The 26645-nt window shown below is 48.2% G+C and overlaps 1 protein-coding gene across 2 annotated transcripts; it reads right to left on the reverse strand.

The window, feature by feature from the left end:
* Positions 1 to 1039: 1039 nt before the first annotated feature.
* Positions 1040 to 26419, reverse strand: LOC144146926 (glutathione hydrolase 1 proenzyme-like). 2 transcript variants are annotated; one of them, XM_077678886.1, is made up of 6 exons: positions 26359 to 26419; positions 19926 to 19998; positions 18469 to 18653; positions 12311 to 12548; positions 3007 to 3135; positions 1040 to 1230 (listed from the first exon to the last, which is right to left on the reverse strand). In XM_077678886.1, exons 1-6 carry the CDS (start codon positions 26379 to 26381, stop codon positions 1087 to 1089), a joined length of 792 nt encoding a protein of 263 aa, XP_077535012.1. In that variant the 5' UTR covers positions 26382 to 26419; the 3' UTR covers positions 1040 to 1086. The 2 variants fall into 2 exon arrangements, with proteins under 2 accessions (XP_077535012.1, XP_077535013.1); XM_077678887.1 differs by lacking the exon at positions 26359 to 26419 and adding an exon at positions 20105 to 20298.
* Positions 26420 to 26645: the final 226 nt, after the last annotated feature.

The raw sequence follows: 26645 nt of genomic DNA on the forward strand, positions 1-26645 counted from the left end.
AAAACTCAGACGACAAGGAATCGCTCACAAGAAAGCTTGGCGTTCAGCCATCAATGTTCACACAGTGAGATCCCGTTCAAAAAGAGCTCCCTGCGGCACCAGAAGCTGCGTTTGTTCCACATCGAAACTACCGGGTCATTCCCGAACGTCATTGACGGTGACAAGAACGCAGACGGCTGGTAGGCTGACAAAAAGAAAAGCGAAAGCTTGAGTAAAATGTGCCAGCAAAAACTTGTTCCTATATACTTTGGGCAGAGTGCGGGGGGAGGGGGGATCAAGCGAGGTATATATGGTCATGACAGTATAAATAAACGTCAATATTTTTACTCCTTGGTTTCAAACAGCCGCGATTATAAGGATTGGCCATAACACAAATATTCTCCCGTTTTGCTTTCCCCGCGTGCGCCTCGCAATTCCCTTCGAGTGTGTGGGTGATCAAAAAGAATTAACCTGTGCAATGAGGAATGCAAGCGAAGTTACTGATTTGCAGCCGGGTGTTATTAAAAATAAGTTTCACGTACCCCATGCTGGCGAATGTTTCAAATCGTGGTATTCACGAAAAGTACAGGCACGCAAAAGAGGTTTGATATTACCCAAATTTTTGAAAATTTCCAGGTAAGCGGAGTGTTGGGTTAAGCGAAATGCGAAAAATGTATGTCTAGATCACTGGAATAAGAGCTAGTGCTGCTAACAAACGCTCCAATGCACAGGGACGCTTCCGGAATAATAATTACCAGAAAAAAACAATATTTTTAGGTATTGCGGAAAAAGAACTGCGTGATGCTCGCCTGTTTCGCCTTCGCATCTGGTCCCAAAAAAGTGTGTCTGGTCCCAAAAAGTTCCGCGTAAGCTTCTACTGCGAATAAGTTACACGCCAACGGCAAGCTTCCGTGTGTTATTTCTTAGATTACCGAAATATCATTTCGCGTTTCGAAACAATAATTTCGCCACAGCTTCAATAAGCGACCAGTGGCGCGAAAGATAGTATTGGGATAGAATAATCGACTTCCCACTTTAATTTTGAATTATATGGGAAGTCGTGTCATTTATTTTTGTCCATGCCACCGGGGACAGCACGTCGCAGGTTCAGCCTCCGGCGCGGCTTCCGTCGACATGCACGGTGTCGTTTGGCGCCATCCATGTGGAAGCCTTGGTGATGAAAATGCCCGTGGCCGACGATGGAAGCCGCTTCTCCAGCACATTGTTGCCCAGCTTTCGCAGTCCGGTCACCTGAGCGATAGCGCCCGGGCAGAGCACCCATTAACAGGGCCATCAAGACAAACTACAACTTCGTTCAATTTGAAAGAACAAGCCCTTGGCAACTTTCAGCGCCCCACCACCATTCCAACCCCCAGAAATATTTTTTAAGCAAAAAAAAAAAAAAAAAGGCAGAGCTTTTACTAGTGGTGCACGGTTGAAGAAACAACATCACAGCTGGCGGCCCCTCTTCCTCCGTCGGTGACCCGGCTGTTGCGCCTCACATTTATTTCCGAACTCGCTGCTGACAGTTCTCCATGACTGGCGGGCCCGGATCGTCTTGTGCGCAGGCTTTCACACCTCTCCCAAAGTTGACCGCGTCAGCACGCTCTAGAACGTGCGGCAACCGGCTTCGTGAACTCGGCGTCTGTAGCGCGAACTCGGCGTCTGTGCTGTCCACTTAAGGTGCGAACGCACGTGAACTGGTGATAGGAACAGCACGCGGGAGGTCGCGCTACGAAAGCAGTCGCATAGGAGATGGTTTCATAATGCAAATGACCCAGGTTAAATGCCGACCACGGGAAGCGTTTTTTCCCCTGATTCGTCTCTTTATGTTTTATGTGCCGGCTAGGTTATCACTGTCTTCGTTCTTTCATTATTTATTTCCGTCCTCCCAAACCCATGTGTGCATTTGCCTTTCCGTCTCGTAGTAAGGCGGCCTGGAAGGCAAAGCGGAATGCATATGCGTTTAGGAGTACAGGTCTATGCAGAAGTAAACGGAGCACGGGAGCGGTGGCCGAATTGCATCGGTGTGCCGCCTGGATAGGATGACAGGAACCAACGCAGGGCCGTTTCTGACTGTTTTTGCCCTTCGTGGCTGTGACGTCGGAAGACGACGACGAAAGGGATGACGACGATTGCTACTGAATAAAACGCTGTACACTCTTTAATGGTCTTTGCTTTACGGTACCGTTCAAAACGGCTTTGCACTGCTGGGGTCTGGCTGCTCCCTCTCTCCTGGGATCCGCTGTCAGTGCGGGGAGAAGCTATAGTATACGTCGACCCCCAGCTCCGCTGTTCCTCCACCCATGCATCCCCAGGGCAGTCTGCGCCAATTTTATCGGGGCGAAGCACCTTACGGGCTCGGGCTGTCGGCGTCTCCTGTCGTCTCACGTAGTCACAATACCAAAACACCGGGACGCTCGTTTTCCAATGTCTCGCGCTAGAACGTTTCATCTCCATGTGCAAAAACGCGTACTAAAAAACCCACCGGGACACTCGTTTTCGAACGCCTCGCGCTACTTCTGACCATACGTCTTAGCATGCTGCGGCGTGCGACACCAAAACAACTTGCGGCCATTCTGTCTCTCATTTCTTCACCTAACTCCGGTTCAACGCAATAGACGGCGCCACCGCCTCAGCGAGCACGCGATTGCTCCTCCCACCGGCGCTTCTCTGGCGCCCAGTCAGCGCACGCCGTGTGGCAAGAGAGACTTACAATCTTTGAATACACTTATACACTGCATGCTTCGCTCCTCCCTAGTTTCACGTTAGTGGAGATGGACCTGGATTTTTTCCCTCAAACCGCTTGCTGGACCTCGTCATTCGCCAAATTTGCACAATTAGTCGCGATGATAGGTCGTTCTGGAGTGTTGTAGTGAAGCCGACCTGCGGCGATATTTAAAACTGTTGAGTATGAGAAACAGAGTTGCTTTGATTTTTTTTCTTCATTTGTATCTCCGATTTGTGCGCCGGACGCGCATGAATTTTGTATGTTGGGACGTTGGTTAGTGCCATCATGCTCCTCACCGGATCAAACTTCTTGCTCTTTGGTTCTGCGAACACGCGGTTGTCCGTGACGTCCCGGAAGGTCGGCTGCATGCGCACATCATCCTTGACGCATCGGGGCAGTGAATAAGTCCGCAGACACGTGATCAACTGCAAAGGGGTCACAAGCCAGAGCGCCAGAACGTCATAGACACAGCGCGACGAACTCGGCACGCACTCAGCGCCCAGAAACGGAAGGAACATTCCCACTTCGCTTGCCTGTAGGTGGTATTCGTTGAAAAGTTTAGCTGTGAATTTCTTCGATTGGCAACGCTCGAAATGGCCACAGACATGACCGACGCGCCACGGACATGGCGCGGCTTGAACCACTGATCTCCACTTAGTTGCTGGATGGCGTTTCGCCGCTGTCGCGGCCGGGCGCGCGCACGGCCACCGGAAGTTCAACGGCTCGTCCCGGAAGTCGGGCGTCTGCTATGCTTTTCAACCGCTGATAAGCGTCCCCATTGGCGGATTTTGGCATTTTGTTCTCACTTTATTGCATTTTGGCTATGCACATTGCGTTGAGATCGCAACATATGCTATACCGAAATATGCGACGTTAATATGAAGCAGAATTTAATTGCAAAGGAGAACGAAAATGTCACTTGGGTCTTGGTTTCAGAGACGACGCAGCTCTAACGGGATTCATGCTAGAAATTTATGCTAGGGATTTATGCTAGAAAGAAAACAACGTGGGCACGGCGACAAGCTGCAGCCGAGTTCGTGCGCCCGTTCTGTCAAGACAGTTGTCAGTAAAGTGGTCACTGCAGAGCCTGCTGCCTGGGGATGGAGAGCTAGTTACACGGGCACAGTTAACCACGGTTAAGCAAACCGCGGTTAGACAAAACCGCAGTTTGCGGCGTTACTCGACAGACGAAACTGCGGTTACGTTGCTAACCATGGTTAGCGCAAACTGAGCTTGGCACCTCAGTTCGGTCACGCTAACCGCACTTTCTGCAGCCGCAGTGCTCAAAATCGCACAATTCAGTTCGGACGCAAGTGGCGGCGCTTCAGCGGAGGCGAAAAAAAAAAAAAATAACCTGGCGTTCGGAAGAGACAAAGGTTCCCAAATAGCGGGCGCCCAAAAGCTGTCCCCAAGACGCTCTTACGTTCTTTGCATCGCTCTCGCAATCAGCGCGACTGCCCGTCAGCAGCGGCTCGTTTCCCGATCCGCCCGAACAACTACGACAAACGCCGTGCTAGATTTGTAAATTCCGCGCGTCGTCCGCCACAAATGGATGTAGCAGGCAATCTTGAAGCGTTTTCAGCACACGGAAACGATCGGCGCGCGCGTCGGCCGTGCCTGTAAACACGCCGGCGCGCCTGCCCGCACGGCACTGCTTGCGGCCCGAACCGTCCCAGACCACGGCAGCAACAGCTTATCGCATCGCCGCTCTTCGAAATCAATCTGATCGCGGAAAAGAACTTCCGAATTCGAGAAAATGGATGTTAGTGCGGTGAAAAATTGTGCTATGGATTGTAATTCGCAGTTGTAGAGATAGCGGTGGTCAAATATCTACCGCGATGCTAAGATGAAAGTTCCCAACACCGAACAGACCTAAGCAAACCAAGCCGGTTGCGAGCTGTTGGGGAAGCCCCTCTTCTCGCCGCGCACGAGTGCGTTGCGTTTGTGTCAGAAGCGAATGCTTTAACGATATTTCTTTTTGTCTACACTGCTTCTCTTTTTTTTTATCGTGAAGTTAAAAGTGTGGTAATTTATTTTTGTTGCGCTCATAATCAAGTGACTGCGGTTACCAAACTTGCAATTTCGCGTGCAACATCCGAAACCGCAGTTGGCGATAACCGCGGTTAAAGTTTAGTAACCACGGTTAAACTTAACTGCGGTTACTTTCGCCGTGTAACTAGGGTATAAGTTTGCCACCCAACGCCGGTATAAATCCGGCTTAGAGCGAGGGAATCTGCGTAACAAGAGCCCCAGCTTAAAAACGACACTGATATGACATTTGCGTTTCGCTGCGTATCACGCATGTCGTTCAGAATATTCTAATACTTCCAAGTAGAACGTCTTCCCGGACGACTTCTCTGGTCTGCTTGTGCAGTTGACGGCGCAACAAGAAGGCATTTTTGGCGGAATGCGTGCGAAACCAGCCCATGCGTAGCATGCGCTATGCTGGAACGGCCCGACTTCCAGGACGAGCGCTTGAACTTCCGGCGGCCGTGCGCCGGAGAGCTCGAAGGGCCATCCAGCAACTCTGGTGGAGATCAGTGGCTTGAACCACTGCGCCCGCACGCCGAAGAAAAAAACACCGGCGTGCGTCGTCTGCCCCGTTTCAACCCGATTCTCAATGGTGCATGGTGTCTACACAGATGTTATTAATCGCACTCACATTGGACTTGAGGCAATACTTTTCGTTCGGTGAGATAGAGTTTGTAACGTGCAACACAGTCATGTGCTAAGCACGGACAAGTGCCGCCATCCCGCGGAGCCCGACGTAATGAGTGACGGCGCACTCACACGGGTGTCTGCATGCGCGACCCACCAGTGAATACAAGCAATATACATGCCACTAATGATTAAAAGCCTCCACGTATTGAGTTCTTCTTTAACCCGTAACATTGAACTGACCTTGTGCTATATTTAAGGTGGCCTTCAACACCCAGGTTTCCCGAAAATTAGCGACGTGTCAGGCCCCCGGTCATGTCCTAATGGCGCACTCCAACAAAAGCTCTGCTGGTTTTCCGACGCATTAAAAGCTCGACCCGTGCCTCTGATTAACTCCGCGCAAGGGGCGCATCACCGCCATCGCCATCATATTAATCAAATTTGTGTTTCTTTTTCTTTTTTATACATCTGATGTAGCAAGCCAGATCTCTTTCGCTTGGCTATTGCATCGCCAGTTTTATCCCAAGCCGTCAGCCGTCCATTTTGATTGATTGATTGATTGATTGATTGCTATTGGTTTCCCCTTTGAAGTGGGGTGATGACATGTCATCTTACCAAAAAGGACTAATATAACCATGTTTTACACTCTTGGTTTAATTCTAGCGCTGCTTAGGGCAGGCACTAAAACTTATTAGGCACGAAATACCTTTTTTTTTCCCTGTTACAGGTGGTAACTGTCCTAGGCAATATTCCCCTCTCTGCTTTTCGTCCACCAGCATTCTAATCTTCTTTTCGTCCCCTCGACAGCCTTGAAGTTAACTTCCTCTGTGATACTAGAGTGTACTAGAAGTTTTAGAGTGGCCCGACCGGCCGCCCGGAGAGGTGCTCGTTTCGCGCAGAAAATAGCAGCGGCGCTGTAGTCAACGGCAACTGAAAGCGAAAGCGGCGGCTGGCCGCGCGCACGGCCACGCGCGGGCCAGGAAACGCTGCTGCTTTACGCGCGGAGCGCTCGAAATTTGTTCTGCGGGTAGTCCAACTGTTTAAATATACTGTAGGTACAGTGGACTGTGGGTAACGAAATGAAAAATAAATGCTGCAGCTCATTTTGCTTTAGTTTTGCCTTTCCCGCTCGACAACAACAAGGAAAATTACGTATTTTCCTTTGCAGCATTCGTAGCGGATTGTAAATAAAGTAATTGCAGCGACATTTTCGCTTTTTCAATTTCCCATAACAAGGTATTTTGCGTGAAATTGCCTGGTATGATCCAGTTCATGATTGCTTTATGATTGTGTCCATATTGTGCTGCTTGATGGACATAGTTGGTCGACGCTAAGGACATGAAAAAATATATGAGGACTGGGATGATAGCTTCTCAGATGAATTTTTTATTTATTGTGTTGCAATTTACGCTTGGACTGCAGTTATGTGGGTTAATATCATAAGTTGCGTTTGTTTTTTTATTGCGTGAGTTGTTATTATAGCAGTATTTAAGCAGTGGCCCACTTGGGATAATTATGGGTCACCGTGGTGGCCGATCAGAAAATGACACGCGCAAGCGAGGTATCCTAGCTTCTCAGATGATTTTTTTATTTATTGTCTTGCAATTTACGCTCGGACTGCAGTTATGTGGGTTAATATCATTAGTTGCGTTTGTTTTTTATTGCGTGAGTTGTTATTATAGCAGTATTTAAGCAGTGGCCCGCTTGGGGTAATTACGGGTCACCGTGGTGGCCGATCAGAAAATGACACGCGCAAGCGAGGTATCCTTTTAACTAAAAAGGGGTTAGCCCAGCGGTTAGCTCAGTTGTCCCAATGACCGTCTTTCATAGAACTATTCCCGCGACGTTCTATTAATCGCACCACCTTTCACCTGATTAGGTCAAGAAAGGAGTTGAATCAAATTAACACAAATTTAATTCACAAGTATGCTTATGGTACAATTACACGCACATAAAACAAATGCAAAACATAGATCAGAAAATATATTGACCGCGACAACAATGAACTCCCAGATGGCGCGTGACAACAGCTTTCTTGACAACAACAATGACAACAGCGTTCTTGATCCTCCATAGGTTCACGAACGCTAACATGGAGGTTCAAATAAACGGAACTGGAACAAAATACACATTTTGTTTTCATTTTCGATAGCCCATAAAATGAAATGTAACGTGGGAAATCATGCACAAAGTCTACACAGGTAAAGGTTTAGGAATAACGCTAACATGAAGGTTTAAATTGACATTTTTGGCCAAGGCATTTTCGTAACTCACCCTCGATCATTAGCGACGGCTAAGTTTAAGGTGTTGCTCCCACCTTCTAATGTAATCACGGAACTTGATTAAACCTTTTATATAGAAATGAATCCGTGCCACAATGTATACAGAACCCAACCAAATTTGCTGTCAAGGTCTCACGTGCTGGTCGCAACCAACGCCGTTAAGGTGTTTGCTGTGAATAAGGGCTGCGGCACATCCATAACGCTGCCATGGTGGAGCTCCTTGTTGCTGAAGCAACCGGTAAAAATGTCCCAGAGATCGCTAATAAACTTTCAAAAATGCACGGAAGGATTCAGAAGCTCCCCCCCCCCCCCCCCTAAAATACAAGAGGTAGTAAACACAGCGGCATCTTCCCCTGGCATGCAGGATTGGTCATGCAGACTTTGCACTTCGTTTTCAGTACACACTTCCTTACCAAGTGCCTGCAATATGCGACATAGCAGGTTAATAAAATAATTAAGAAAGCCCACTAACGACAGTACAAGCATCAACGGCAGGAGAAGCCCAGAAGAAGGCTCTTGGTATTTTTGTTCCAAATGAGAACTTAAAAAAACGTAAAAACAAGACAGCCTGTATAGAATGTGCGCCCGCCGCTTTTGCTTCGTGCGCAGAGTCAAGAAGGGGAAGGGAAAAGCATTCCTGGTGCCTGTCCGTCAAATTAATCCCTCGTTAACTCGAACTCTGCTATCTCAAAATATCTTCTCGAAACTTTTTCTCACAGTGTGTTTACCTCCCATAGGCGCTAAGCATTAGCCCGCTTTATCTCGAAACGTTTTTTTCGGAGGACCACGGATGTCTCGAAATACTGGCAGAGAGGACACAAGGCAAAGTCCGCTGCAGGCAGCTGATAAGGTCCCCGTTCGAATGATTACTCCCGCCGAGCGCGGTCGTGAAGTGCAAGTTTACGCGGACTACCCGTCCCCGTTACTGGGGACGGGTAGTCCGCGTAAACTGTCTGGAGCGTACATCACTGCTGTGGACGACGCAGCTGATCATGCGGACGAGGAGGAGCCTCCAGAAGTACGTGCTCACAACGCCAGAAATAACGTATACATGCTGCGTCTGCTTTGTAACAAGGTAGAATGTAGCGGTGGCGACCACCAATTCACGCGATGCATTGAGAAGCTCGGGTACGCTTTTCTGGGGTGCAGATGCGAACGCGAAACAGCCGAGCGCAACACAATTCTTTCTTCTGCAATAATAAAAGTTTCTTTTTCCTGCGAATTATTTTGCATTCATTACGAAATCTCCCCTGTGAAACAGTGCTTTTGTTAGCACCACTAGCTGTTATTACAGGGACCGGGCTACAAATTTTCTGTATTTCACTTGACTCGAAATTCTGCGCTTATCTCAAAATTTTCAGCTAATTTTACGACTTTGAGTTAACGAGAGGTTACTGTATATCAACAATTACGTTTTCAGAAAACGCATAAAAAATGAGAAAGTATCGTTCAAGCGGAGTCATAACGTTTCTGCGTCTACTTTCTAAATCAGCTGACCGAAGGTGCAGGTTCGATTCCCGGCGGCGGCGGTGCCGCTGTTGTGATGGAGGATAAAAGCGAAAAACGCGCGTGTCTTCGAGATTTCGGCGCACGTTAAAGATCCCTAGGTGGTTAAAATTAATCCGAAGCCTCCCAGTACCGCTTGCCTCATCGCCTGTGTAACGCCGGCGCGTCAAACTTCATAATCCAAAATAAATCAGCTTCGCAAGCGCAAAACACCGCCGCGAGCAACGCAAATTTTGCCGCGCGCAGGCTTGGAGCTGGTGCCGGGGAGCGCCGGCTGTTCAGTTGTCGACGACAGCAGCGCCGCCGCTACACCGGTTTTATTTTCTGCGCGAAAGTCGACCCGGCGGAGCAATGGGAGAGGCCGCCGCTTGGGCCACTCTAAAACTTCTAGTACACTCTAGTGATACCCTCAAATCCTAAGGCTTCTGGAAGCCCAATATTCCCTTCATGTAGATTTGGATGGATACCCTCACATTCTAACACTATGTGCCGCATAGTTTCTGTTTCTTTTCCGCAGACCACGCATACCCCATCCTTTTGTGAATACTTCCCCACAAAACTCTTAGTTCGCAGGCAACCTGCTCTAGCCTCAAAAAGCAAAGCGCTGCCCTGGGAATTATCGTAGAAATGTTCCTTTCTGATGTTCAATTTCTCAGCCCTGTACATCTCTAACGACGTTTTAGCTTCCATTTTTTCCCTCCATTTATTCGTTTCAATCTGCCTTGCCTCTTTTTTGGTTACCTTGGCTGTTTTGGATTCTCCACTGTTCTTTCCGTATTTCATCTTTAGCCTTCTAGTCTTTCTTAAATTAACCACTGCGTGTCCACGCTTTTCAAGTATAGGTACCTAAAAACCTTAGCTGCCCACCTTCGTTGATCCATTGCCTTCAACCTTATCTCAAAGCATATTTTACTCTGAGGTTCTCTAACTTCAAACGACGCCCAGCTCATATCTCCCTGAATTGCTTCGTTAGTTGTTTTTCCATGCGCACCTAAGGCCAAACGTCCTACCGTTCTCTGGTTTACTTCAAGGCCTGATAGAACGTCTGATTTTACGCAGAGTACAGCATTCGCAAACGTGAGACCCGTAACCATTACTCCTTTCCAAATTCCTCTTATTACCTCATATTTGTTATACCCCCACAGAGCTCTATGCTTCATTATAGCTGCGTTTCGCTTTCCCTTAACCTTAAGTTGCTCCTCGTGAGTTCTTAAGTAGTTATCCCCTTCGTTTATCCACACTCCCAAATATTTATATTCCTTCACTCTAGGTTATTCGCCTTGCTGGATAGACACTACGTCAGTGGTAGCGTCATTGAAAACCATTATTCCTGATTTTTCTGCACTGAAATTTAAAACGAGTTCGGTGGGTTCCTGGCCACTAATATTTATTAGCCGCTGCATATAGGTTTGGTTATCAGCTAAAAGAACAATGTCATCTGCGTATAACATTCCCGGAATATGCTGTTGTACCACTTCGCCTTGCAGCATTTGGGTTAGGCTAAACCCTACTTGACTTTTTTCCAGTTTCTTTTCTAACCCTGCCATGTAAAGCATGAACAGTATCGGACTCAAAGGGCATCCCTGTTTCAGTCCCCGATGGATGTTGACCTGCTGGGCGCATTTCTGTCCTTCCCAAGTAAGGTGCACTTCCTTATAGATTGCACAGTTCCTTATAGATTGCTATAAGGAACTGTACCAACTCTTCATCTAATCCCTGGAGTTTCAGCATTCTCCACAGCCGTTCTCTGTTTACGTTGTCATATGCCCCTTTAATGTCCAAGAACGTAATCCATAGTGGTCTATTCTGAGCTTTCGCAATTTCAATGCATTGCGTTATCACGAACAAATTGTCATCCAGTCGCCTGTCTTGTCTAAATCCATTCTGCAGTTCCTCAAGTATTTCATTTTCTTCCATCCATGCTTGAATTTCTGATTTTATCGCCTGCATTACGAATCTATACACCACTGACGTTACTGTGAGTGGTCTGTATGAATAAATACCAGCTTTGTCTCTTCTGCCTTTATATAATAAATTCATCCTACTTTCTAGCCAGTCCTCTGGTATTTGTTTGGTTTCTATCACCTTATCTATTGCCCTTATAAACGATTCCTTGCTTTTAGGTCCAAGCAGGTTGATCAGTTGCATTGGTATTCCGTCTGGGCCCACTGCTGTCTGGGGGGAAACCTTTTGCTCTGCTTTTTTCCAATCAAGGTTGTTCAAACTTATTTCCCTTTCCGCAGTCTTCTGTGGCGCTGATGTTATCGGTGCAGGTTTTCCTACCACTATTGTCCCGAACTTCTCACTAATCACTCGATGAATATGCGCCAACGCGTGCTCTCCTTCTAAATGTTCCTCCTCCTCATCAATCAGGAATTTTTGATGGTTATCGCTTTTTGAGCTTAGTGACTTCACATGGTTCCAAAACTTCTTGGATGCGCTTTTGTCCTTCTTCCGTATTTCTGCCATCCATTGCTCGCTTTTCTGCTTGATCTTTGCTTGCACCATTTTCTGCACTTCTAGTTTTTTCCCCCGGTAGATATCCCATTTCTCCTTCACTACCTCCGGTTCCATACCAGCTCTTTTTGCTTCTCTATGTTCTCTCGACGCCTTTCATCGCTGGTCAATAGCCTCTTTTATTTCCTTATTCCACCAGCTTCTCGGCTTTCTCTTCCCTTTCCATCGGTTTCGTTGCGTTGCTTCATTCATCTTACCCTTTATGAACGCAATCATTTCGTTGTAATCACAATTTTTGCATGGGTATTTATTGATTTCATTTTCCAATCTATCAGCGATGATCTTTAACTGCTCATTATTCAAATTAGTTTCTCCTATTGTACCTAATTCTACATTTGCGCGGGTTGCGCCTCCAAAGTGCAAGCTAAACCGCTTGTGGTCGGTTCCTAAGCTATCTGTTCCATTTTCATCTATCCTCATTTTCCGCAGCCTTCCGTATACTGTCTCGGATACTAAACTAGTCTATGCTGGATTGTCTGTTACCGCTTTCCCACGTTATTTGTTCGTCACGCTTGCTTTCCGTGTTTACTATTACAAGCCGGTAACTCTCTCTCTCTCTCTCTCTCTCTCTCTCTCTCTCTCTCTCCCTCTCTCTCTCTCTCTCTCTCTCTCTCTCTCTCTCTTCCATATGGCTCACCTGGGCCATGGCCGAGATGCCCGGCAGGCCCCCGCTGGCCCCGAAGGCGCCGACCAGTTTCGAGGGCGTCGCGTGCTTGGTGAGCATTGTGGGCACCATGGAAGTGATGGGCCGCTTCCGGGGCCCCAGTAGATTGGCCGGCGAAGGGTCGAGCCCGAAGCGCTTGCCCGGCTTGGCGAACGCGTCCATGTAGTTGTTGAGCAGCAGGCCCGACGTGGTCGCGAAGCCGCTGCCGAAACTGCGCAGTTCAGCCGGACGCGTCGGTTTGTCTTTCGGCATGCTCGTAAATGCGCACTGAATGCCACTTATATCTTCGTTTCAAATGACAAAAATTAATCTCGGGAGGCACAGAATTCGTGGAAAGTCATCTTAAATGCTTTTATGTGGAGTCATCTGCGAAAACGTTGGCGGATAAGCACGAAGCTACGTAGTAAGTTGGGTAGGACCACTGGTATTATTGGTCGTGGATTATTTACTCTCCCCAGGGCTGTGAAATTGATTCTTTGTAACTACATTTTCCGTTCCAATTTCAGTTGTCATCTTATGAGCGGTACTGCAACGTATTCCTCTCTGCATGAAGTCAGTTTGCCGCGAAAAAAATATTCGTCGCGTCCATACTATATGTTCAAGGCAGCCAACATATGATCTGTCCCTGACCACTTGTGCTGTTACTATAGCCTAGGAAGAGCGGCACAGGCCTAACGTCCCACCTGCTGCGCCACGTCATGTCGTCCCGCAACAACGGCGTCATATCGCTGCTAAGGAGCCAGACGAATTTCTGGCGGCACAGCGGGAAGTGGGGAGGCGGGCCTGTAACGCCAGCCTCACCCGTGGCGCACCAGTCACTAGCGTTCGAGCGCGCTCTGCGCGGCGCATCGCCGTCCTCATCGCCGGAACCGCGCCCGCTTCTGCTCCTCCACGCACCGAATATAGTGCTTTAAAGCGAACATGAAGACAAGAGCCAACTTTCTTCAATTTCACTCAACTCTATTCCAATCACGAAGACGTCTTTGTAACAAAATGAAACGCAATAAACAAGAAAGGAACATTTTAAACTTAGCGTGACAGTGCTAGAATATGGGCAGGAGTGATTCAATATGGCCCAGCACTGAAAGGACCGTTGCCAGTGTGTTAACTGCACGCCAGCACTAAGTGATACGATCAGGAGGAACAAGTGCCCACACACTATCGTCGATCGCGTTTCTTGGCGCGGGCTTCTGCTTCTGATTCCCTGACGCCCCAAAGAAGTCGCCGACAAGTGGCTGGTGCCGCTTCTTATATATTTATATATACTTTCAAGCTCAATTATTTGTTTGAAGTTTGCGATGAGACTGCTATGAGACTGTTTGCGATGAGACTGACCGCAAGAAACAGATACCTTAACATAAATACCTCAGAAAGGGGGGGGGGGGGAGGGGGGAATAGCCCCGCCGGTAGCATAGTGGTCATCGCATCAGACCGGTATTCTGGAGGTTGTGGGTTCGGATCCCGCCCGGCGGGCATTTTTTCTACACTTTCTTTCTTTCCGATTTCCTTATCTGCTTCAATGAACTAGCACATCCTCCCCTTTGCTTTCCGAGGTGTTTTTGACTGCCAACCATACCTCGGCAAAGTTGGCGCGGCTCACTCAAACTCCCTCACAATTTTTTTTTCGAATCACCACTCACTCAAACTCAGACTCAATTCTGAGCAGCACATCTGCGCTCACTCAAACTCAAACTCACATTGAGCGCAAAACTCAGAACTCACTCGGACTCAAAACTCAAAATGTACTCAGAACTCAAAATGTACTCAAACTCAAAATGTAATCAAAACTCAAAATGTACTCAAACTCAAAATGTACTCAAACTCAAAATGGAACTCAAAACTCAAAATGTACTCAAAACTCAAAATGTACTCAAACTCAAAATGTAATCAAAACTCAAAATCTACTCAAAACTCAAAATGAACTCAAAACTCAAAATGCACTCAAAACTCAAAATGTACTCACTCAAAATGGACTCAAAACTCAAAATGTAGTCAAAACTCAAATTGAACTCAGAACTCAAAATGGGTGAGAACTCAAAATGAATTCAGAACTCAAATGGCCTCACTCAAATGTGAGAGTGACAGTGTGAGAGTGAGAGAATGTGAGAGAATGTGTGAGATGAGAGAGAGTGTGAGAGAGTGTGAGAGTGAGAGAGAGAGTGTGAGAGTGAGAGAGTGAGTGAGAGACTGAGAGTGATTGAGAGAGTGAGTGATTGAGAGAGTGAGAGTGATAGAGAGTGAGAGAGACAGAGTGTGAGAGTGAGAGTGAGAGTGTGAGAGCGTGAGAGTGTGAGAGTGAGAGTGTGAGTGTGAGAGTGTGAGATTGAAAGTGAGTGAAAGAGAGTGTGAGTGAGAGTGAGTGAGAGTGTGAGAGTGAGAGTGTGAGAGTGACAGGGTGTGAGAATGAGAGTGTGAGTGAGAGAGAGTGAGAGTGAGGAGTGAGTGAGAAACTGAGAGTGAGTGAGAGAGATAGAGTGAGTGACAGAGTGAGAGTGATAGAGAGTGAGAGAGAGTGTGTGAGAGTGAGAGTGTGAGAGTGAGTGAAAGTGAGTGAAAGTGAAAGTGTGAGTGAGAGTGAGAATGAGAGTGTGAGTGTGAGAGAGAGTCTGAGTCTGAGTGTGAGTGAGAGTGAGAGTGAGTGTGAGTGAGAGTGAGAGTGAGAGTGAGAGTGTGAGTGAGATTGTGAGTGTGAGTGTGAGTGAGAATGAGAGTGAGAGTGAGAGTGTGAGTGTGAGTGTGAGAGTGTGAGTGTGAGTGTGTGAGTGTGAGTGTGAGTGAGAGTGAGAGTGTGAGTTGAGTGTGAGTTGAGTGTGAGTGTGAGTTGAGTGAGAGTGTGAGAGTGAGAGTGAGTGAAAGCGAGAGTGTGAGTGAGAGTGAGAGTGTGAGTGAGAGTGAGAGTGTGAGTGTGAGTGAGAGTCTGAGTGAGAGTGTGAGTGAGAGTGAGAGTGTGAGTGCAAGTGTAAGTGTGAGTGTGAGTGAGAGTGAGAGTGAGAGTGTGAGTGTGAGAGTGTGAGTGAGAGTGAGAGTGTGAGTTGAGTATGGGTTGAGTGTGAGTGTGAGTTGAGTGTGAGTGTGAGTGTGAGAGTGAGAGAGTGAGAGTGTGAGTGTGAGTGAGAATGTGTGCGTGAGAGAGTGTGATTGTGAGTGTGAGTGTGATTGTGAGAGTGAGAGTGTGAGTGAGAGTGAGAGTGTGAGTGAGAGTGTGAGTGAGAGTGAGATTGAGTGTGAGTGTGAGTGTGAGTGAGAGTGTGAGTGTGAGTGAGAGTGCAGTGAGAGTGAGAGTGTGAGTGAGAGTGAGTTAGAGTGAGTTAGAGTGTGAGTGTGAGTGTGAGTGAGAGTGTGAGTGTGAGAGAGAGTGAGAGTGAGAGTGAAAGTGAGAGTGTGAGTGTGAGTGAGAGTGTGAGTTAGAGTGAGGGTGTGAGTGTGAGTGTGAGAGAGTGAGAGTGTGAGTGACAGTGAGAGTGTGAGTGTGTTATGTGAGTGTGAGTGAGTGAGTGTGAGTGAGTGAGCGTGTGAGTGAGTGTGAGTGTGAGTGTGATTGTGTACCTTGTGCTATATCCTCATAATTATAACCATAAAGCATTTTTATATTTGTCCCACATGATCCCCCTCGACGAGACCTTTAATTTGATGCCCCACACACCCTGCAGGGTCATATGGAATTCATACCAGTCAAACTAACCATGACTCTCATGACTGTAACCAGGGCGCAGTATTTATGTGTCCGACGTGATTCCCCTAACTGGAACCTTCAATGGACGCCCCACATGCTTCATCGGCCTCACCTTGAATTTAATCCAATCTATGACTCATAATAACTATCTCATGATTCGAACTACGAAGCCCTTTTTTTATTTGTACCACGTGATTCCCCTCGCCAAGACCGTAAATTTGATACCCTACACGCCCTAGCGGGGTCACTTCGAATTTTACCCCAATATAAGACTCGCCATGGCAATCTCATGGTTATAACCAGGAAGCGTTTTTGTATTTCTCCCACGTGATTCCGCTCATCAAGACTATTAATTTGATACCCATCACATCCTAGCGGAATCAATTTGAATGTTAAACCAATTAATGGCTAACCATGACTATCTCATGATATAGCCCTACCACATTTTTATCCCACGTGATTTTCCTTATCGGAACCTTCAGTTTGATGCCCCAGACACCCAGTGGCATCATTGTGAATTTTAACCTAATTTATGACCCATTTTCACTATGTCATGATAATAATCAGGAAGCACGTGATTACCCTCATCGAGACCTTTAATTTGATACGCTACACGCCCTAGTGTCATGAACTTGAACTTTAACCGAATCTATGACTTACCATGACTACGTATGATATATCCATAACGCATTTTCGTCCCGAATGATTCCCCACATCGAGACCTTGAATTTGATTCCCCACATGCCCTCGCAGCGTCATTTTGAATTTTAACCCAATCTATGACTCATTATGACTGCCTGATGACTACAATCAGGAAGCATTTTTTTATTTACCCCCCGTGATTCCGTTAATCCGAACCTTTCATTTGATAACTTACACGCCTTAGCCTCATCAGTTTCACTTTTCACCCAATCTAATGTGGTCATTATTCTGTCTTAAGGGGCGCTGCCCAGTCAATTCAGCTAATTCATTTGAAACAGCAGAAAGGACAGCCCCGGCCCACATTTCCCCCCGGCTCTCACCTCTTCCTTTGTGACCCCTAGTATATCAAGCCGTTAACAGTAGCAGGCGAACCACCAGCACGCCATCGCCGCCATGAGCTTTCCCACCACCCTTTCCCACGCTCTTAGTGGATCCGTCAGGAGGAAAAGTTAAGACAACCCTTTTTTATGACCTCACCAGTCAATTATCACTCACGCGCCCAGCCGCGAAAATTAGGTATACAGCAAGTGCTTATGGCCATGAAAATTCAACAATAAACTAAAAAAAATCAGACACCCCCTCCCTCCCAACCGATCATGCAGATTGCGATTGGTGCCGTACCCTCAGGTAACCTGAATTCCGAGCCCACAGTGACGCATTACAACTTAACAGCCAACCATAGCTGCCTGCTAGGCTACTCATATGTACTCAAACTCAAAATGGACTCAAAACTCATATGTACTCAGAACTCAAAATGTACTCAAAACTCAATATGTACTCAAACTCAAAATGTACTCAAACTCAAAATGTACTCAGAACTCAAAATGGACTCAAACTCAAAATGTACTCAGAACTCACAATGGACTCAAACTCAAAATGTATTCAGAACTCAAAATGGACTCAAACTCAAATTGTACTTAGAACTCAAAATGGACTCAAACTCAAAATGGACTCAAAACTCAAAATGGACTCAGAACTCAAAATGGACTCAAACTCAAAGTGTACTCAGAACTCAAAATGGACTCAAACTCAAAATGGACTCAAACTCAAAATGGACTCAAACTCAAAATGTACTCAGAACTCAAAATGGACTCAAACTCAAAATGTACTCAGAACTCAAAATGGACTCAAACTCAAAATGTACTCAGAACTCAAAATGGACTCAGAATTCACTAGGTCTCAGGCGTACTCAAACTCAATCGGACTCAAACTCAGTCGGGATCACTCGGCTTAAACTCACTCAAGCTCAAACTCACCATGCCACACTAGCCTCGCGCTCACTCAAACTCAAACTCACGCGTGAGTTTGAGTCCAAATGAGTCTGAGTGAGTGGACTCATGAGTGAGTTCGCCGACCTCTGCTGCCAACTCTTATTTATCTCTCTCTCTTCGGTTGGTTACTATGCGTCATTTAAAAACCGCGTAAAGGAATACGAGATACCACATTTGATAATTGCTACAGCTGGGGAGAAGTTTTCGAATGCCGCTTTTCATCTGCATGCGTACACTTAAAAGTGCGTTGCAGTGTGGCACGCCTTCATGGTAGCCAGAATTCGTTTTGGCGGCACACTAGCGGCTGCTGGTGTAGATCTAAAAATACCGCTTTCAAATATTCTAGGACCCCATCAGGGAAACCGTTTCGGTTCAGGGAGTTTTAAGTGATACCCTTTCTTTTGGGACACAGGGCATACACTCCAGAAAATCGGTTGCTCGCACCTTCACCTTGTGAACGAGCACACGTTCAGTGGTTCACTCACATTCCGTTCAGTCCAGAGGTCACAGACAGCGCATCGCCGTTCGGCGCCACTATGGTCAGGTGGGCGCCGCCAAAGTCTTCTTCGGGGGCATACTTAATGCCGTAGTCGGCGCGTCTGGGTAGCGCCCTCCTGTTGTCCATCTTCTGGGTGATGAGTCCGAGGAGCTCGGTAACAAGGGCTTGTTGCTTTTGAAAAAGAAAGAATTCGCTCTTTTTGTGCGCCGATCTTCTCGGCAAAACAGCGCACAAAAACACCAAGACAGAAAGAGAGAAACGCGACAAGGACAGCGCTGAACTATCAACTGGTTTTATTTTGAAAGGGAGACAATATATAGAGCCGTCCAATCTAAAGTCTAGCTCCGCATGCGTAGAAAATTTCGTTCTTTCTCAGACAAGGTGATAGAGGCCATGCTAACACACGCCTCACCAAGCGTTAAAATTCGTCCTGATTCAGAATTCGTTCTGATTCGTTCTATGCACAATAGATATGCACAATAAAACCTCTGAAATGCAGAGAAGAATGGAAACGGAATGTAGAATGGGGCAAAACCTGATGTTCTGGGGTGAAATCCCGGGCAAAAATTTACACCATCTTCCCGCGAGGGGAACCATGGGGTAGATGCAACGCATCGGGGGTTGCCGTTGCGTTTCCGTTATGTTAGCGATGCCAGCATATGGATTGCTGTTGTTGTGTATCCTATTTACGCAGCATGTTCACCCCCGATGCGTCGCATCTACCCCATGGTTCCCCTCGCGGGAAGATGGTGTAAATTTTTAACCGAGCGCATGCTGCGCGCTATCGCACAGCTGGCACGGCGACGGGAGCGAGCGCAGCCGAGCGCAAGCTGTGCGCTGACCGCGCTGACGCACAGATGGCGCTGCGGTGAGAGCGGCGGAGCGCGCAGCTGCCGCGGCGAGGAGAATGGGGGAGGGATGCGGACTACGCCGCGACAACGACGCGGGACAAGGCGAGTTAAAGAGATGCGTTGCATCTAAAATCGGCTAATACAATAACCCTAGTTTTCTTTGCGGACTACGCAATGGGGACGCGAGTGGCGTGGTGTGTTGTGCGCTGGTAGATGCGGACATCATATTTCCGGTCAGAAGCGCCGCCTTTAACGACGGGTGGGAGGAGGGCGAAGCAGCAGCAGTGCGACTCTCGGCTGCGGAAGTCAAGGTCGGATTGGGTACAGCCTCTCTCTTCAGTTTCGCAGAACGGAAAGAAGAGACATTCCGCCACATTATTTCGTTAGTGCAAAAGGTGCTGGCTGTCGTCGCCTTTAAGGTCGCAGACTGCAATCACGGTCTTTATAAAGCATTAACTTGTTGGGCATGATCCACCGCCTCCCAGTCGCGGTGTACTGTTGTTGTTATCCGCTTTCCTTAGATAGAACTTTCATTAATTCGAACTGCGACGGCTTGCCGTTGCGGTTCGAATCGGGTTCGAGCTTTACTTACGTCCAGCGTAAAATTAGCGTCGTCGCCGAGTTCGGGCCTCCTCGCCAAGGAGAACTTCAGCCTCTCCACGGTGCTGCGTGAGAATCACCGCGTGGCGAGGCATTTTAAAGGGGCACACTTACAACGCAGTGGACACATCGGGGCAAAGCAGAAAGAAAAGTGTGACATTTGGTACCGACTCGTTACGTATATGCCTTCCGGAACAGCTTTGCGAGAAGTACAGGGGGTTTAAAAGAAATACACGAACAACGGAGCACACAGCTTCCGACGCATGCCGCACCGTCTGTCTGCACTGTCAGTGAACTTCGCGCATGCGTAGTTGTTTCAGAGCGTTTGAGAGTGTCACCCACAGTTAAGGGAAATGCTTGGTAAAGAAGCGACACCGGTCCCTTATATTGAGGAGTCTTCTTATTCTCTGTCGCCACTGAGCATCCTGCTATCTGCTAACATTCTGGAGCCAAGCGCGCAGCAGGCTGATTGCAGCTAACCTGATGCCCTTCAATGACTACCCTGCTCGGTGGCGACGCAGCGGGAAAAGGCGGGGAACGCTCTCGAAGAAGTGCGCATCTGCGCAGCTTCCTGACTTCGCAGCCAGATGGTGCAGCATGAGTCGGAGGCTGTGCGCTCTGTTGTTCGCATTTCTTTTAATTCGCCCTGTACCTTGTAAGAGCTGCTGGAATTAAGTGTACATTTGTGAAAGTTATGCGTCTGAGGGTCCATAATATTCCGGGCGGGACATTTTTTCCCCATTGCACTGCCAGGATAAGCTACACTTTCAACGGGAGGGGAGTGGAATAAACTTTATTATGAGCCGGCAAAACTCGCGTGCGCGTGCGCGTGCGCTACTAGACCGGGCTTAGGTCACCGTCGGGGGGACATCTTGGCTTGGTTTCTTCTCCCCCACATGCGGGGTGTCGGAAGCCTGCCTCGTTGTCGCCTCTTGGGCTTGCTGGACGGCCCAGAGTTGTTCTACTTGGTTGTAGGATGTCAGAGTCACTGCTAGTCGCGGCGGAAGGGTTCCTGACTTTGTTTCTTCAGGGTGTTCGTTGCAGTTCCACAGCATGTGTGTTAGAGTAGCCGTCTCCCTTCGGCAGACCCTGCACTTGCTGTCCGGGTAGGCATCGGGACATATATTGCGCAGAAGTAGTGGCGTTAGGAAGATTCCGGTTTGCAGTTGTCGGAAGATTACGGCCTGGACTCTGTCCTGCGAGTCAGGCGATACACTTTGGTGATCTCGTTGTAGTTGACGAGTCTGTCCTTAGTGCTGAACCAGAGTTATGTGGCCTCTTCGTTGCCAGCGGGGAGATATAGAGCGCGCGCTGCGACATGGCCGACTCGTTTCTGTTTTCTTTTGTATCTGAGACCTTGCCTTCGTGTGCTGGGAACCAAGTGATGTGTTTCTGGTTATGAAGGTTGGCTCGCTCCAGGATGCGGACGGCTGTGGATGAGACCTCCCCTCTGGCATAATTCCGCACTGCTTGGCGTGAGCCGTGGGGCACTGTGGCGCAGCCTTGGTCGGCAAGCGCCAGGGTTGTGGCCACCTCCTCGGCCTCCTCAGACTTTACACAATTTATGCTTGCAGCGTATCTTGTAGTACCTGCAACGTCAACTACTGCCATGGCGTAGCGACTGCCGCCAGCGTATTCTGCAGCGTCGACGAAGCAAGTGCCGGGGTCCTCGCTGTGTTTGTCCGTGAGGGCCGTGGCTCGGGCTTGGTGACTGCCTTTGTTGTGTTCTGAATGAACGTTCCTAGGTACTGGGTATACGCGTAGGGCTTGGCGAACTTCGTTGCTGAGCATGCTCTTGTTTCCTTGCTGTCGGTGGTATCTGATCTGCAGTTTTTCGAGGATTTTGCGGCCTGTCTTTGTTGCTGATAGCCTTTCGAGTTGAAACACTCTCTGTGCTTCTGCTATCTCTTCGAGCGTGTTGTGGATTCCTAGTTGTAGCATCAGATCGGTGTTCGTGGTGTCCGGTAGGCCGAGGGCGATCTTGTGATCCTTGCGCATCAGTATGTAGACCTTTTTTATCTCACTTTGGTACCAGTGGTGATATGCAGCCACGTAGGTTACGTGACAGATCACAAAAGCTTGAATTAGGCGGACGATATTGTCCTCCTTCATGCCACCCCGTTTTGAGGTTACTCGTTTGAGTAGCCAGGTGGCGTTGGCTGTCTTGTATATGAGGCGGTTGACCGTGTCCCCATTCCTCCCATGAGATTAGATGATCATTCCGAGGACTCTGATCTTAGGTACCGTGGGTATGATGGTACCATCTTTGGTGTGTATCGTGATCTTGTCCCGTTCCCTTTGCGGTTTACTCTTGTGTCTTCTTGCCGGCAAGAGTAGTTCTGACCTCTTTGGTGAACATTTGAGGCCAGTATCTCGGAGGTAATCTTCGATCTCGTTGACCACTCTCTGGAGTACTGAGTCGATGTGTCCGTCGTTGCCTTTACATATCCATAGGGTAATGTCGTCGGCGTAGATCGTTTGTTCGACATCCTCAAGCTGCTAGAGTCTCTCGGCCACTCCGATAATGACTAGATTGAAGAGCATTGGGGAGATTACAGTCCTTAGTGGGGTGCCCTTGTGCCCCGTGGTACGTTCGCCAACTCTTAACTCTCCCGACACGAGTTCAGCGCTTCTGTCCGTTAGAAAGTCTCTAACGTAGTTGTAGCTGCGCCCTCCCAGGCTGAGTTTCGATATTTGTGTTAGTATTGTAGTGTGTTCGATTTGATCAAATGCACTCTGTAGGTCGAGACATAATATGGCTTTGTTGCCGCTGGTCTGGCCGTCTATTACTTGGTGTTTGAGCTGAAGCATGGCGTCTTGGGTGCTCAGGTGTTGCCTGAATCCAATTATCGTGTGGGGGAAGGCTTCTATTTGTTCGAGGAACTTTTGCCCCCGATTGCGGAGGACGTGTTCGAGAACTTTTCATTTTCCAACGCAGGACGTCAGCGATATAGGCCTGAGGTTGTTCGGGTCTGGGGGCTTGCCCGGCTTCGGAATTAGCATCATTTTGGCCTTTTTCAACTGTCGGAGAAGCTTGCCTATTCTCCAGAATTCGTTGTAGTAATCTGTTACGGCTTCTATTGACTGGTCATCGAGGTTCCCAACGGTTCTGTTCGTTACCAGGTCAGGGCCGGGCGCCGATCTGCTGTTGAGGTCATGGGGTGCCGTTCATACTTCCTCGACGCTAATGTCGCGGTCTAGGGCTTCATTGGTCTCGCCAGTATATGAGCCGTTTTGTTACGTGGTCGACTGTGGCACGTACTTGTTCAGTAGATGAATTTTGAAAGCCGTCTCGTTCTTGGCCATCGTCTCCTTGTGTAGTAGTTTAGCCAGTCGGTCACGCTGACGCGATTTCGTCTTCGTGTCGTCTAGTAGCTGCCTTAGGATGTCCCACGCTTTGCCGTTGTGCATTTGGCCGTTGATCGCGTTGCAGAGCTCGTGCTATTGTTGCTTGCAAAGCTCCCGGCAGTGGTCCTCCATGTTGAGATTTAGCTCCTCGATCTTTTTGCGAAGTTTGCGGTTGAGGCGTTGTTTCTTCCAACGCGCTAGTAGAGAGTTTTTGGCCTCGATCATGTGTGCCAATCGGCTGTCCATCTTGTCTGCTTCAAGTTCAGTCTCAATTCCTTAGTTGCTGACTCGACGCTGCCGGGGAGGTCTCGGTACCATGCATCGATGTCCGTGCTGTGGCTTGAGTTATCGTCGTGTTGCGATTCTCTTAGTTTCCTAAAGTCGTTCCAGCCAATCCATTCGAATTTACGCGTGCCGGCCTGGTGTCCCGGGAAGAAGGATCTTGATTTTTATGATCAGGTGGTCGCTGCCCAGGTCCGTGGATGTGTTGTGCCACGTTGCTGGTTGCGAGCCAAAGCTATGTTGCCTATCCTTTCCGGGTGAGCCGGCTCTGTAATGAGGACGAGCTCGGGCTAGTGTGCATCTTGTGATAAGTTTCTTTCTTTGGCGAGGCTGTGCCTGTAGCCCCACGCCGGTCAGCGGCATTGAAGTCTCCCCTGATTAGGAGTCTATGCCGGTCTGCCGTTTGCACGCTCTGTGCAGGAGTGACCTGAAGCGTTGAAGTCTTTGTGTGGGACTGCTATATATATGGAGGATGAAGATGCTGCACTTACTTTTCCTTGTTGGTATTAGTTCGATGAAGGTATGTTCTATCTTGGTATTCTTGTAGTCGTGCTCTATGAAGGGGAGCCCTTTCTTGACGAAGGTGAAGACGCTAAACGTCCCTGGTTCGGTCTCGGGTTTTGGCACCAGAATGTCGCGGAAAGCGGCGGAGAAAAGAGCCAAGCAGCCGATCGCCCGATTCCTGGGGCAGAACACGAGCCACTGCCACGAGCGCGAGGAGCGAGCCATGCCCGTGCCCGTGCGAGCCGCCTCTTTATGATCATCAACAGACGTCTCGGCCCTCCGCCGGACTAGAGTGAGCTCTGTATCCACGAAGCGTCGGGGCGTCCTCGAGTGTTTCTTGTAGTAGTGAACTACTCTGCAGTTCGCACTCCTGTGCGCAAAGCTCTCCCTGCGTAAAAATACTCAACCTAAACTACGCTAGTAAGGCTACCCTTTTGCCACTTTGATCAAGTTACAATTTTAAATGCAGAGCATTTCAGTAACTCACGATGTCACCCGCGTTGACGTCCGTAGTCCGCACCGCACCCCTCCCTACTATATAAAAAAAATACTATCCGGCGCCCGGTTTCGATCCCTCAACCCTGCGGGCGGAACGCAATGTACATGGTGCTCTACCCACTGCGCCACAAAGCCGACACGGAATGGGATGCTACGAACGCGCCTGATATCGTTGACTCATTCAAATTACTGCTGACGAGCGCTCTCTCGTCAGCAGTTGCCACAAGTGCAACAACATTAACGTAACGCAAACTACTTAACGTCGTGCACCCCCGGAAATGCTCTGCATTTGATCGTGCCCCTCGCGAGGGGGATGTTTCACTGCGTCTTCTCTCGGTCGCGGGACCCGTGGCGCCATCTGGCGGAGGCGTGGCACAACTCCTATCATTTTCTTTGAAAAAGCGCCTCGAAAGCGCGGCAAATATGAAATAGGGATGACGCGCTTTCGAGGCAATCCACCGACGCAGTTGTGGCATTGAAACTGCGGTAGTACTCCTGTACGTGTCTGTGAGGTGCGTTTTCTCTTCGGTGTCCCGCCGATCGCTGGGCAACGAGGCCAACCGCACCGTCAAACTACAGTAGCGGGCGAAAAGTGCTTACCATCAAAATATTCGCATCTACTCGCTCACCTAGCGATTAGGAAGAAACACCGCATTCTTCGAGCAATTAAACTGTATTTGTTTTTTTTTAAATATAATTCTGGTATTTTCAGCAGTGTTTTTGTATGGCAACCTGACACGCACCAATACTTAGCCTACTCTGCTCTCGACCTTATATCACCCATAAAGAGTATGCACCCAGGCGCTGCCCTTTATCTTCGTCAAGTACAGGGCAAAGTCATTGGGCGGACACTTTTTTTTTTTTTTTTGGGGGGGGGGGGGGGGGTACTGCACGTTTAGGTTTGTGTTAAAGGAGCCATGAAGACAAAATACAAGTTTGTTTTATTCGAAATATTTCGTGTTTTATAGTGCCCCCAGAGCTTGTCCAGATGCAAACGATGCTTTATTTACTGCGAAATTATTCAATTCAAGTTAAAATCCGTGTGTTTTCGTGATCTGCAACGACATCACAGGGACCGACCGTTCTGCAGCCAATCGGAAAGCGTTGTTTGCCATTACTGAACCTAGATGGCGCCACCATACCGTGGCAAGCAGTTTTCTGCCTTTGATTTGTTTTTGACCGTATTTGAACCAGGCTTGTTTTTGTTCAGGGAGAAAATTATCGTTTCCTCAACAGAGTGCTCGCTCGACAAATACGGTCACGTAAGACACCGTTGCTAGCGTCAATCCGCCAGTGTCGTCTAAACTACCCCAAAACCCCGCAGTCCTGTGCAGCTAAACCAAGCATCGCAGTACGCATCGGTGCTTCTATGTCTACGTGTGCTTTCGTAACTTGCACTGTCGGTCCCACCAATCTTACTGCTTTAAAAAGAATGTGGCCTAAATTTAAGCGTAAATAAACCGTTTGGCAAGCTTATAAGCTCTGCCTAATTTGCGTTTGCTTTTGCCGGCCTCCGCCAACCGCAGAGCTGGCTGGTATGACATCATAGGCTCTGTTGTGGGAAACCAGCGAGAAATGAAAAATTTCGCTTTTTTCCTAATCATACAGCTTATTTGAGCGAAGTCTACGTTAAGAGTGGTGTCAGTATGATTCTAACAAGGCAATCTTTTGAATGAACCAAACTTGTGTTTTGTCTTCATGGGTCATATAAAAATTAGAATTCCGATTTATATTGCCGGGCTATCGGGCCTTGAGAACGATAAAATGCGGCTGAACGGGCACGAGTTACTCACTGATGCAGCCTCCCCGGGGACATGATGGGCAGGCTCTTCCTTCTCTTTTCATCCTCGAAGTCCTCTTTCCTGTAACAGAATTGAAATCGTAACTATGTTGGTGCAGTCACATTACTTTGATACTAGCTTTACTTTCAGCTGACGGGCGCAATTTTGTCGCCATTTGTGTACGAAAACGCGTCTGCTTACAGCCTGAAAGACGGCTGGGAAGTCAGCAAATTTTCTCTAAATAGTTGAACGGAGAGAGTTTTGCTAAAATGAAGAGCTGTCGGTGCCATGTCTACGCA

Source organism: Haemaphysalis longicornis, unplaced genomic scaffold (genome assembly GCF_048455015.1).
Source record: "Haemaphysalis longicornis isolate Haplotype H1 unplaced genomic scaffold, Haemaphysalis longicornis Haplotype H1 scaffold_7, whole genome shotgun sequence".
Lineage (NCBI taxonomy): Eukaryota > Metazoa > Arthropoda > Arachnida > Ixodida > Ixodidae > Haemaphysalis > Haemaphysalis longicornis.

Coding starts and splice junctions, on each gene's coding strand:
- LOC144146926 (XM_077678886.1), bottom strand. CDS start 26,381: ATGTCCCCGGGGAGGCTGCATCA. Junction 19,999..26,358: donor TCCCCGGGGAGGCTGCATCA/GTGAGTAACTCG, acceptor ATTCTCACGCAG/CACCGTGGAGAGGCTGAAGT. Junction 18,654..19,925: donor ACGCTAATTTTACGCTGGAC/GTAAGTAAAGCT, acceptor CTTTTTCAAAAG/CAACAAGCCCTTGTTACCGA.